The 14,024-nt window shown below is 36.9% G+C and overlaps 1 protein-coding gene across 3 annotated transcripts in view; it reads right to left on the bottom strand.

The window, feature by feature from the left end:
- Positions 1–14,024, bottom strand: part of eeig1a (estrogen-induced osteoclastogenesis regulator 1a) — a 47,498-nt gene that overhangs the window by 10,659 nt on the left and 22,815 nt on the right. For 2 of the 3 annotated variants that reach the window (XM_067414525.1, XM_067414526.1), the window contains exons 3-8: positions 7,059–7,179; positions 6,759–6,788; positions 3,896–4,012; positions 2,967–3,013; positions 2,681–2,826; positions 2,313–2,408 (exon numbers count right to left, since the gene is read on the bottom strand). In XM_067414525.1, the coding sequence (XP_067270626.1) occupies positions 2,313–2,408; positions 2,681–2,826; positions 2,967–3,013; positions 3,896–4,012; positions 6,759–6,788; positions 7,059–7,179 (557 nt within the window). The remainder of the gene's footprint in view (positions 1–2,312; positions 2,409–2,680; positions 2,827–2,966; positions 3,014–3,895; positions 4,013–6,758; positions 6,789–7,058; positions 7,180–14,024) is intronic. The other variant, XM_067414527.1, reaches the window with a different exon arrangement.

The following is a 14,024-nucleotide window of genomic DNA, read 5'->3' on the forward strand; positions in this document are numbered from 1 at the left end:
TCACATATATAGTGTGCTATGTGCCTTTCACCGTGTAGAAATTAGTAAATGTGTGTTAACTGACCGATTTCTGCATCAGCAGCGTAGGGGGCGGGCTTTAGACTCTAGAGAGCATTCTGATTGGACAGAAGATTTGACGAAAAAGTGAAGTCTGCAATGATGTCACCAAAATCTGAGATTCGTTTTAGCGGAAGTGGGAGACTGTAAAATTTGAATGCTTATATCTCCTAAATGCAAATTTTGTCATAGTTTTGGAACATACCAGCTTATTCATTACTTTAAAACTTTGTTTTATTTATAAATTTATTTGTGGTTTAATTTAATCTTACTTGTCTCTCAGCTTTTCTAATATAAATTGTTACAATCTTCGTTCAAATAATTTGTTACACCTTAAAGTTTCTTAGGGTGCGTTCACACTTGTCATGTTTGGTTCGATTAAAACGAACCCTGGTGCGGTTGCTCGGTTAGTGCGGTTCATTTGAACATATGTGAACGCTGCCACCCGAACTCTGGTGCGCACCAAACAAGCGGACCGAGACCGCTAAAAAGATGGGTCTCGGTCCGCTTCCAAACGAACTCTGGTGCGGTTCGATTGATATATGAACGCAACACGGACCAAAGACATGTAAACGGACCAAAAACCGGACGTAATGTCACAAGATGCCACGCATAATGCAGCTGATTTGACGACGCGGAAAGATCGGTGTACGTTATCCAAAATGAGTAACTTTAACGTTAGAGGGCAAACGTAGAGCAACGAGGAAGAGCCTCATCAATATTTGGTCAGACGAGCATGTTTCGAAAATGCTAGAAAAAACACACAATAAGCAAACCTGGCTCTTCTCATCAAAGTTCCTGTGTTGCCCATTATTAGCAGGTGCAGACGACAGCGGCCGTCTCTGTTCTGCACAACGGAGGAAATCCTGCTGCTGTTTTGAATGTTTTGAACATTTTATGAGCTCTTCATGAGTTCTCAGCGGGTAAAAATAATGCCACATGTACACGCATAAAATGATCGCGTTTAATCCAGCACACAGCGTTGTTTTGAACATTTCATGAGCTCTTCATGAGTTCTCTGGTAAAAAATAATGCCAAATGTGTTACACGCATAAAATGATCGCGTTTAATCCAGCACACAGCGTTGTTTTGAATGTTTTGAACATTTCATGAGCTCTTCATGAGTTCTCTGGTAAAAAATAATACCATGTACACGCATAAAATGCCCGCGCGTGTAATCCGCACACAGCGTTGTTCTGAATGTTCGGTAAGCGAGCTCCTACGTCATATAAGCCGACCAATCAGGTTGTGAGCGTCTCCCTGTGCCTTTGGTTCGGTAACTTTAGGTTCGCTGTTAAAAATGCCCGTGTGAACGCTAAGCGGACCAGGACTATTATGTTTGTTTTTGTTTTTTGGTCCGGACCAAACTAACCAAACGAACCGAACTACAAGTGTGAACGCACCCTTAGAGTTCGAACAGAGCTATAAATAATGCTTAATAATTTACAAAAGATCTGAAAGCTGACTATGTTTCTATGGTTAAATGAGTTTAAGTTACCTTTAACAGATTATGTGTTTTCTCCTTTGGTAAACTGCTGTTGTAATTGCTGTGTTTTCTGACTGGATGTGTATTTTTATGTTTATGTTATTGTAGCTGCCTTCTTGGAAAGGTCACTCTTGTAAAGAGATTTTAATCTCAATAAGTTTTATTTTTAATTTTTTTAACCTGGTTAAAAATAAAGAATGAATCAAAAAATGTAATAATACACTATTAAAATCAAAAAGAGTCGGTGTTAATATTATTTAATGGACCTGAGCTGACATGAACTAACAATGAACAGTTTTTATTAACTAACATTACAAATATTATTAAATACTGTCACACGTGTATTGCTCCTTATTAGCTCATGTTAGTTGATGCATTAACTAATGTAACTTTATTGCAAAGAATTACAGATAAAGTACTAAACAAAAGTTAAACAAAATGCATAAAAAGAAATGATCTCATTGACAATCAGTCAAAATCACTGAAAATAAACTTAATTGCAAAGACGGTCACAGCATATGTCGGGTGAATTGCAGCAATAATTAGCTTCACAAGCACACAAACACTGAAGCTGATGTGTGTGTTTGCACTCCTGAAGTGTCAGTGTCAGTAGGAATATGTTAAACAAACATTCCCACACAATAGCAAGGACCTAAAGACAGGAAGATGTAGGCGTACTTCCTGAATCAGCGACTGGCAATGGCACGCAAGAAAACGTTCAGAATTCACTGAGGACCCCTTTACTATGAAGACACACACACACACACACCTGATAGTTTGCTTTGCTGACTGGCATAACTTGAGTTGCGCGAATGACCCGTGTGAAACGATTCCTCGGGACTCTGATCCAGCTCCTCAGGAAGCGCTACATGAAAACAAAACAGACAAAATAATAATTATGAGCCACTCAAGATTGTCAAGTAGTGTTCATTTCGTCAGCTATTTTTTTATTTATTCTCAAGCCCTATTCGGACGGTAATTGTTTCTCATGTGGGCATCCATAAAAATATATGTGCATGCCACCTCAGTGATACAACTTGTGCATTCGGATGGTGATTTTTCAATTAAAGCTGCTTATTTATTACTCATATTACCACTAACACAAATGACTCATATCATGTCTGTTATGAAATACACCTTTAATAACGTGACTTTTACCGGAGCCGAGTATAGAAGGCCTCTGTTTAGCCAGCAAAACTTCAGCTGTTCCTTCTCCTTTACAGTCCAGCTGCAGGGAAGAGTCACGGCCGGCCACAGATATACATTTGGCTGTACTTGGTGCACTAAATTATAGAAAAACACATTTCAGACAGTCATTAAGTCATTCACAAACTCTTTACTGCTTGTTGTGTTGTCATTTAAGAGCCTAAAGGGGGCGCCAGAGCACACTTTACAGCTGAAGATGATGAAAAGTCACACTCACGTTTTAAAACACGGATCTCCAGATAAGAGGGTCATTCCAATGGTCACCTTCACATGGACGGGAAAGAACATTAAGAGTTATGTTTGCTTAACTTACAATCTTAGACTTAAATTCTATATTTTGGGGCCAAGATGAAAATTTGGGTTTCAAGAATAAAACTCTTCCTCCTCTATTTCTCATTTCTTCTTCCCTTTTTCTGGTTTTTGCTACTCTGAGTAGAATACAAATCTTGGTATATAGGGCCCTTTTTGCGTTTCTTTGCCTCTTCTTGACGGATCGCTTCCTGTACTCCTGAGTTGTAAGTCGCTTTGGATAAAAGCGTCTGCTAAATGCATAAATGTAATGTAAATGTAAGAATATTGCATAACCACGAATAACAAATCATAGGAGAGAGCAGAAATGTGCATGTCAACCTGGTGTTATCGATTTTTCTTCTGTGCTTGATTTTAAAAGTGTTAAGTTAACTTAATTAATTACTTATTTTTGTGTAAATATTGTGTAGATATTTTTGTTATATCGTGTGTGTGTATGTATGTATGTATGTACATATGTGTGTGTGTGTGTATATATATATATATATATATAAAATGTGTATAATGTGTGTGCATGTGTGTGTGTGTATATATATATATATATATATATATATATATATATATATATATATATATATATATATATATATATTAGGTGTTTGTTTTTATATTTATTCTAAATACATTTCTGTCTACTGTCTCTTCTATTATAACATTTTTACTTTTATTTTTTATTTATTTATTTGTTGCAATTTTACTTGTAACTTGTACTTTTATCTCTTTGTGTACCGGTATACCTGCTAGAAAATGCTATACCAGCTAGTCTCTAATGAGGAAGAGTACTGAAAAAAGGAAAAAAGAATGATGCAGTATGTCAGCTGGAGTTTGACCTCTGACCTTCAGGATGGAGTTGTCCTGGCGCGTGTTCTTGGTGTCGTATCCCTCCAGCAGACAGCAGCGTGCGGTGGAGCCTGAACCAGCAAACTCCGCCATGTTCAGATCAGCAAAGCCCAGCTGGGAAGATCAGACGCATACAGACACGGACGACATTTGCTTTTGTTTATAAGCACAGGATTCCCATAATGCAACGGCAAATGTGAAATATGCGCTGATTATAGTTTGGCAGCGGTAGAGAGCATATGGTAGACGTCAGGCTTGTTCTGCTGTGAACTCCCGCCTGCTCTTTCTCAGCCAAACAGCTTGTTGAATTTTGCCTTTTCATAACTAATATGATTATACAGTAAGATTGAACTGTGCTACAGGGGAATACCGAATCCGTCCATACTGGAATATCACTGATGACAAAATTAATCATATGTTTCTAAGATAATGTGACAGAAAACACTTCCTCTGTAAGACTTTTTTTATTATTATTATGTTTTTGAAAGAAGTCTTTTCTGCTCACCAAGGCTGCATTTATTTGATCATAAATACAGTAAAAACTGAAACATTATTACAACTTAAAACAGCTGTTTTCTATGTGAATATATAGTAAAGTGTAATTTAATCCTGTGATCAGTTGAATTTCTCATCATTACTCCAGTCTTCAGTGTCACATGATCCTTCACTAATCATTCTCATATGAGGATCTGATGATCAAGAGACATTTATGATTGTTATCAATGTTGAAAATGCATATTTTTGTGGAAACCATTTTATTTTTCAGGAGTCTTTGATGGATAGGAATTTTAAAAGAACAGTATTTATTTGAAATGCAATTTTTTATAACATTATAAATGTCTTTACAGTCACTTTTGATCAATTTAATGCATCCTCAATCAATAAAAGTATTAATTTCTTTAAAATTGTAGGATTGTTTACATTTTCAGTTTTATTGAGCAAAAGTCTAAAATCATAAGTCTAAACTGACTAACAGACATTTTCTCAACTAGAGCGACTTACAGTAAGCACATTCATTAAGTTGGCGATTGGCTTTAGGTAAATGTTTAGTAGAGGGCTGCTAGTTAAACATCCTGTTGACTTATTGTCAGGACTCAAAAGGGGTTCGTTTCCCCGAACACCTACTGCTAACAGACGCATGTATTTAAAGAGCCCTTCACGAGTATTTTTAGATCCGGGAAATCCAAACTTAGCCCTGCTGCAGGGGAAAATACAAGGAAAAGTCGATTAAGAATGAAGAATGAAGCATTTCCCACTTGTGTGTGCTATCTAGAGCACTATTAAAGGTAACGCCGGGTCACGCCACGAATGCAATAAGCATTGCTTATGTAAGATAAGCGTCACATGCCTGAAGACCGCGGTCAAATGACCATGGCATCATAAGAAGCGTGTAAATCTTGTGACAAGCCAGACAAATGCATTTACAACATGGTGAGCTGTTGACTCCTGTACACGATAATGCTGTAAAGTTTAATATGAAGTATGACTCCAAATACACCTTGTGAAGGTCCTTTCACATGACATGCATCGGACAGCATGAAAGAACAGATAGAAAAGATTTATTTATGAGATTTTTATGCAGATTTTAAGGATAAAGCTGAGAGTATTTCAACTGAAGGGTTCATTGACCAATAGAAAAGAGGCATTTCCAGTATTTAATAATTTAATTTGCTATTTTACTGCATGATTTCAAATTGACACAGCACTTTATAGACCCTTTTTAGTTTTATGTGACAAAGTCATAGGCATATCATTTAGTACTAATCTTCTGTATATTATCCATGGTATTTTTTTTATGCAAAATAATAAGTAATAATAAAGATGCTTGATTCAAACATCACTAATACAACCACTGATATACACTAGGGATACACCGATACCAATTTTTCCATAACTAGTCCGATATTTACATTTTTGGTACTCGAGAATACCTTGTACCGATACCCGAATTTTCATTGCATTTGTAAAAATAATATTTAAATATAATAATTTAAATAAATTATTATTACATATTATAAATAATCATAATATTAAATAAATATAAAAAAATGTGTGCTGTCAAATCGATTAAATCGCACCCAAATAAAAGTTTTTTACATAAAAACACATGTTTACATAATATATGTGTATGTACGGTGTATAATTATCATTTGAATACACACACATACATGTATATGTTTATGTACACTAATATTTTGGATGCAATTAATTGTTTGATATATATTGGTTCGGAAAAAAATTAATCATATTAGTTGGCTTAATTCGTTGAGCAAATAGATGCATCCTTCAGTTATTTGCAAGCTTAATTATGTCTGCATTACTGTTTTTACTTTTTATATTTACCAAGGCTGCATTTATTTGAAAAAATATATACAGTAATATTGTGAAATATTATTAAAATTTAAAAGAACTGTTTTATATATGAATATATAGTAAAGTGTAATTTATTCCTGTGAGCAAAGCTGAATTTATCATCATTACTCCAGTCTTCAGTGTCACATGATCCTTCACTAATCATTCTCATTTGATTATTTGATGCTCAAGAAACACTTATGATTATTATCAATATTTTTCTGCAAACCGTGATGCATTTTTTTCATGAATATTGATAAACAAAACGTTCAAAAGCACAGCATTTATTTGAAATAGTCATCTTTTATAACACTATAAATGTCTTTCCTGTCACTTTTGAAAAGCATCCTTGCTGAATGAAAGCATTAATTTCCTTCTTTTATTAAAAACTTGAGATTTCAGTATTATTCATTCTTCAAGTATACAGTAAATAGTTTGAATGAACCTCTGAATGTTAAATTGCTTAGTTCTATATACAGAAAGGAAAGCTGTGGATGCTTTCACTCACCTTTGAATAAGTTTTTCCTCCTTTGAGTTCCTGTAATGAAAACAGGAAGAGTGTGAAGTTCAGTGACGGGACAGTCAGACACACTAAACGACATCAATGTTTATCCCAACATACCTTAACACAACCTCACCCAAACACACTCCTCATTAGCAACACTTCAAGCTGACAACGTGATAAAAAAACCTTCGCCGTTAATTTTAGTTCCAAGTTCAACTTAAACTCTGCATGCTCTCCGCCCATAAGTCCTGCGGGAGTTAAGACCTCAATTTTAACCTCACTTTAATAACAAATTCACCCTACCTTTCTCACAGAGACGCGACACACACAGGGGTCCAGAATGCCCGTGTTGGGGTTGGCGCTCATTTTGCATACAAAGGAGAACCTCTTCCTCCAGCGAACGGCGTTCTCGTGGACTTCTTCTCTGTGGGCGAGAGAACAAAGATTCAGAACTGTTATTTCAGACACACGCTCGAGTCGGATCCAGACTGACGGTGATGATATGTTGATGTTGGTTGTGACATCGACTCTCTGCTAATGTTTCAAGCTGTGGGTCTGTTTGTAATGGCTGGTCATGTAGTAAAAAGTTTTGAGGCCGTTTGTGACTGGAAACGATCCCGACCTTCAAAGACAAAGAACTGGGATCAATCAAGCCTCATGTTCCTCAACTAAACCGAAGGGAATTTGTTTCAATTTGACAGCCATTCTGAAGCGTTTAGTAATAATGTGAAGGATATCCACGATATTATATCACATCTGGTCAATGATTGACTCAACGCCAGCTTCTGTTCACACTAGTCGTGCATTGAATTGCAACAAATTTAAGATTTTCACTAAGCCAAAAAACTAAAAAAGTTTACTTAATAAATTAATCAAATTTATTTAATAATCAACATTCAATAAAAAGCAGAGTTGCATATAGACATTTCAAATTCTAGGTAACACAGTTTTTATATCAACCTTTTAAGTATATCATTATGTTTATACTACAATTTGTTGTTATATAAACATTAAATAATGAAGGAGGCATCAATAACGTGAAGTAAATATATGAATATGTCATATAGTGCATATATTTATCTCTCCAGAGTTAATTTTTCTAGCTTACTAATGTATTTATGGTCCTTGAATGGTTTTTCTGAGGTATATTAATTTTATGTGACATATTGTTTGTTTTATCAATGTCTTTCTACAGCTGAAATACTGATTGATCGACTGCATTGGACACAATACATTTCAGTAAGTTTTCCTGTATCATTTAACATGCCTTCTGTTGTTTACTAATGTTTATTTTCATATTTTCATATCAATATCGGTTCATCAAAAAGAAATTGAGAAATCGATATTGTCAGTGAAATATCAGTGCATCACTAGTTCCAACCTCTAAAGACTGCAAACGTGACAGGCTTTGCTCAAAAGCCTACATTCACAAACAACACTTATTTACTACACAAACACACAAGCGTAAAGTCAAATATATAGAGATTAGGTACTCAAGCTCAGAATCGAGTCCAGCTTTTAACAGACTTGAGTTGTCACAACTCGGATACATTTTTACTCAAACTCGATTGGTTAGACTCAGATTCAACTCACTCAACAGCTTAAAGACTCAGAGTTGACTCCGATTCAACACGGACTCAACAGGTTAAAGATTCAGATTCAACTCCAATTCAATTTGGACTCAACAGGTTAAATACTCAGACTTGAATCGATTAGTTAAAGACTCAGACTCTACAGGTTAAAGATTAAGATTCGACTCTGATTCGATTTGGACTCAACAGGTTAAAGACTCTGATTCAACTCGACCTCAACAGGTTAAAGATTCATAGTCAACTCGACCTCAACAGATAAAAGACTCAGACTTGAGTCGATTGGTTAAAGATTCAGTTTCAACTCAGATTCATGAGGTTAAAGACTCAGACTTGACTTAGACTCAACAGGTTCAAGATTCAGATTCAACTCAGACTCAACAGGTTAAAGACTCATAATTGACTCAATTGGTTAAAGATTCAGATTAAACTCAGACTCAACAGGTTAAAGACTCTGATCCAACTCAGATTCAACAGGTTAAAGACTCGGATTCAACTCAGACTCAACAGGTTAAAGATTCAGATTCAACTCATACTAAACAGGTTAAAGACTCTGATCCGACTCATGGTCAACAGGTTAAAGACTCGGATTCAACTCAGACTCAACAGGTTAAAGATTCAGATTCAACTCATACAAAACAGGTTAAAGACTCCGATTCGACTCAGACTTGACTCAGACTCAACAGGTTAAAGATTCAGATTCAACTCAGACTCCATTGGATAAAGACTCAAGACTCAACTCAGACTTGAATAAAACTCAACACTACAAAATATACACACAAACACAAGCACACAAACTCATGGTTGTCTTTGAGAATGTAAAGAGAACCATGAACAAACAGTACTGAATATTCATGAGCTTCTGACCATCTGCTATGCAAATATGTCTAATAATATGACTCAGAAAACTGCAGAGGCAGACTCAGACGGCTCTGAATTAGAATGGCAAATGTTACATCAATGTTAACAGTAAGCACCACATAGCAACATGTTAAAGCACGACTAAGAACATCTTAGCAACAATGCCATGGAAATCCAAGTTTGAGTGGATTTGCTAGCAGCTGGACAAAATAAACCTGTTGAATGATACTAAAACAGTATGTCATCATGGATTTGGTGAATATAAACAACACACATCTGAGTTTCAGGACAGAACCAGAGCAGAAATCTCCATCAACAAAACATTTAGAGAGCTGTAATATGGCTTATCGCCAACACCAGCATCTGTTCCTAATCCTTCGTCACACTCAAACACACACACACACACACACACACACACACACACACCCACACTCTCTCTCTCTCTCTCTCTCTCTCTCTCTCTCTCTCTCTCTCTCTCTCTCTCTCTCTCACACACACACACACACACTCTTCATACCGCTCTAAGGAGTGGCATTAGTGTGTGACTAATGTTCATGTTTCATGTTCTGGGACAAAAAACAAACTGCAAACATGTTTGCTTCCACTCATACACGTTTGTCTAAATCAGGTGACACCACAAACTCATTTATATAAAGCAAATAAACTAGACTAACCCAAACCATTACCCTGTGCTCTTTTTGGGTCTCAGAGAGCCCTGGCGTTGAAAAGCTCAAACATACTTAAAAGCATTTTTAAAACGTGCTTATGCTGGAAGAGCCACAGCCAGCAGGGAATACCGTTTCCATGAAAGGCTGAACATGGTCTCAGCAATGCTTATAGGTGGAGCGTGTCAAAGTAACATCCACACATGGATGGAGGACCCAAGGTTTCCCAGCAGAACATTGCCCAAAGCATCACACTGCCTCCACCGGCTCGCCTTCTTCCCATAGTGCATCCTGAGGCCATGTGTTCCCCAGGTAAGCCACGCACACAGAGCACAAAGCCGGCCATCCACGTGATGTAAAAGAAAACCTGATTCCTCAGACTAGTCCACCTTCTTCCATTGCTTCGTAGTCCAGTTCTGATGCTCACGTGCCACTGTTGGTGCTTTGGGCAGGGTCAGGGGTCAGCATGGGCCCCATACGCAACAAACTGAGATGCTCTGTGTATTCTGACACCTTTCTATCAGAACCAGCATTAACTTCTTGATCAATTTGAGCTCCAGTAGCTCGTCTGTTTGATCGGACCACACAGGCCAGCCTTCATTCTAAAATTCAGCTTTGATCCCAGGAATAAATTACAATTTACTATATATATATTCACATTTATTTATTTTACTGTATTTCTGATCAAATTTATTGCAGGTCTTGATGAGCAGAAGGGGCATAAGAAAATATAAAATTGAAAATACAAACATACACTCTCAGAAAAAAAGGTACAGTGCTGTCACCTTACTCACCCCTAAATGGTACATATTAGTACCTTAAAAGGTAAATATCAGTACTTTAAGAGTGAAAATTAGTACCTTAAAGGTACATAGCAGGGATGGAAATGAACTTTTTTGTCCACCGGCCACTGTGGCTGGTGGATTTCAAAATCTACCAGCCACTTTCTTGTTTTTAACCGATAATGTGTAACTGCACGTGAAAAATGAATACTACAAGCTCTACAATACTTAAGCAGTTTATTTAATCTCAAGTCTCAATGAAATGCTGACATTTTCTCTTATACACACACAAACCATGAACTGATATACATTTTATTAAATGAGTAGGGCTCTGTTTGCTCTTTTTTTTTTTTTTTTTTACCTGGATGTGGCATTTGGATGATTTGTGGTCTTTTATGGCTTCCAGTTTTAGGTTTTTAGTGCCAACAATGAAACTACTAGTTTTGGCATCTTCTGAAGCGTGTTGACGACACACCGAGCAGAACATTGTCAGTAGGGATGCACAGAAATAAAAATTATTGGCTGAAACCGAAACACTAGAAATTAAGAAATTATGCCAATTATCCATTGCATTTATGGCTAATGCTATGACTGTGTAACCTTACTAAAAAATCAAGGCATTACAATTCCCTTAATTAATATTAACGTTTCAAGTAATAAATCAATTACAAATTATGCAAATATTTATTTAGCACATTGCAACAACCAACAGTATAAAATAAAATTCAAACTAAAATGTGTTTTGTTCTTGACCTCACTTATGTGTACATTAAATAATAATGCACAGGCCTACTGGCCTGCAGAAAGGTACAGAAATTGAATAAAGTAATCAAATGTAAAATAACTGCATATTTAACTGTTTAAATTAAAGATTAATCCTTATTAAACTTACGAAAGCTATTCAATCAAGAGCAGTGCGTGATGTCCTTTTGTTTGACATTAAACAGAGCAGTAAAGGCTACTGCCCCTTTAAGACCCAATAGAAGGATATGCTCGTCTTTCTCGACTCTATACAGTTCACTTGAGGTATATACAGACTATGTCTGCTTGGATACTCATCAAGATGGACATGTTGACATACTTCTTGTGTGAGTTTGTCCGTTTAAGAGCAAGACTTGAAAAATAACTCAATATTTGCGCGCCGCGCTCTGAGACGAGTGCGCGCTCTCGGATGATGCGCAGTGACGGATCTTCTCTCAGCGTGCGCAAGTTCTTATTCGCGTCTTCTGGCACTACATCCGGGGAATGACAGCGAAAACGACTGGTCATTTCTCCATGGGTCATATTCGGACATATGCCCGCACTCGCATGCATTGATTAAAGTTTACAAAGAGGGGAAACAGTATGCTATTTTTATTTGCTGGCCAAGATGGCCGGTAGGTGATGCGAGTTTACCCGCCACAGCTCAAAATCACCCGCATTTGGCTGGTGGCGGTGCTAATTTCCATCCCTGGTACATAGTAGAACCTTAAAGGTACATATTAGTACCTTTTCGGTTTTGTACCTTAGAGTACCGCCCCAGTGACAGAAATGTCCCTTTTTTTCCTGACAGTGTACACACACCTTGATTTCAAGAACCTTCCCTGTCCACAACAGTATCTGCATATTATTTATGAAGCACCATTAAAATGGCCAATAAACCCCTTCAGGGTCATCAGAGGGTTTAGTATTGTCCGGTTCTTCTGTTATCAGAGCCGCTGTGGCTTATTCTCCCCCCTCCCCACACGCCACATTCTTTCACAGCATTCCAGGGGTCGTGGTACTTTGTTCTATCACTGTAGTAACCACAACCACCTCGCGTCCACGGTAACACTGACGGAGAAGTGTTTGAAAGAGAAAGTAAGCAACACCCTAGCAACCACCCTCAACATCTCGAGCAGCGAGTTTTGCATTCACAATCACCACTTTTTAATGAATTACTCCTTCCGATCATCAATGCAACCAAAAGCTGCACATCACATCGTCAAAGCAACAATCTTATAATAAATAGAGCCACAAACAACAACACAACAGGCTTTGTGCGTCCTCGCGGTTTCTCCTTTCATGCTCTCGGCTCGACTCTCTCCCACGCCGGCCAAAGGCAAACCCAATCAAGCGCTCCTGAATGGACCAATTGTTGGGAGACTCGGGACAATTTAGAGCGCACAAAAGATCCATGAGCGAGATTCATGTGGAATAAATATGCATTAGATGCTCGCTAGGCAGCCTAGCAGGAAGAAAAGGTTTTCTGGAAAAGAAGAATCACAGGCAGGTGGGGAAGATTCAGACATTAAACTCATAAATGATCAATGGCAGATAAAGACAAGATGATAAAAAATAACTAAAGCTTAAATAGTTTAAAAAGCATTGAAAGTTTGTCTTTTTTGCAATGTATTTTTTTTTATATTTGATTTGATCTCATACATTTTTACAAAAACACACAAGCTTTAATCACCTTTTTTTATATAATGAATATTTTTCATCAAAAATTTTTTAAGGTTAAAATTATCTTTTTCTAAGAATGGTGAATAACTATTAACCCCCCCCCCCCCCATATTATATTATATATATATATTTAGATATTACATTTAATATGTTTTTATTTAAATAAAATATTTAATGTTTACACACACACACACACACACACACATATATATATATATATAAAGATAAAATAGAAGTACAGTAAAAAGAGTGAAATATTACATTTTAAAATAATTGTTTTCTATGTGAATATATTGCAATTCATTCCTGTGAGCAATTCTGAATTTTCAGCATCATTGATCATTATATTATACATGTCTTTACAGTCTTTGTCAATGCATTTAATGTGCCCTTTCTGAATAAAAGTATTAATTTCTTAAATAAATAATAAAAACTTTATAACTGTAGTGTATATAAAAAGTGCTCATCAGAATGCATTAAAGTAGTGTCGTCAAAAATATCGATATTTCGATATATATCGATACTGGAATATCTGAAACGATACGATTCTCAGTTTTTACAGTATCGATATCAGCTGCGCTCTCCTCTCTGACCGTCAGCGAGTTGACACACACACCGGCATATTCTCCCTCAGCCCGGTTAACCTCTGAGCACGGCGAACGCGCGTTCTGCTGGACTTTTTCCTCATGACAGTGTGTTAGTGTGTTGACACACACCGGCATATTCTCACTCAGCCCGGTTAACCTCTGAGCACGGCGAACGCGCGTTCTGCTGGACTTTTTCCTCATGACAGTGTGTTAGTGTTAGTGTGTGATCGGTCTGAATTTCGCGCGGGATTGCACATAAATTAATTCTACTAATCCCCGCAGATTTCGTGCTCACATCTGAAGCGCACACACACATAGCCTACCCTAATAAAGCCGCCTCTGACATGATACAAGTGCAAAC

The sequence above is a fragment of the Pseudorasbora parva genome, chromosome 13 (genome assembly GCF_024679245.1).
Source record: "Pseudorasbora parva isolate DD20220531a chromosome 13, ASM2467924v1, whole genome shotgun sequence".
Classification (NCBI taxonomy): Eukaryota; Metazoa; Chordata; class Actinopteri; order Cypriniformes; family Gobionidae; genus Pseudorasbora; species Pseudorasbora parva.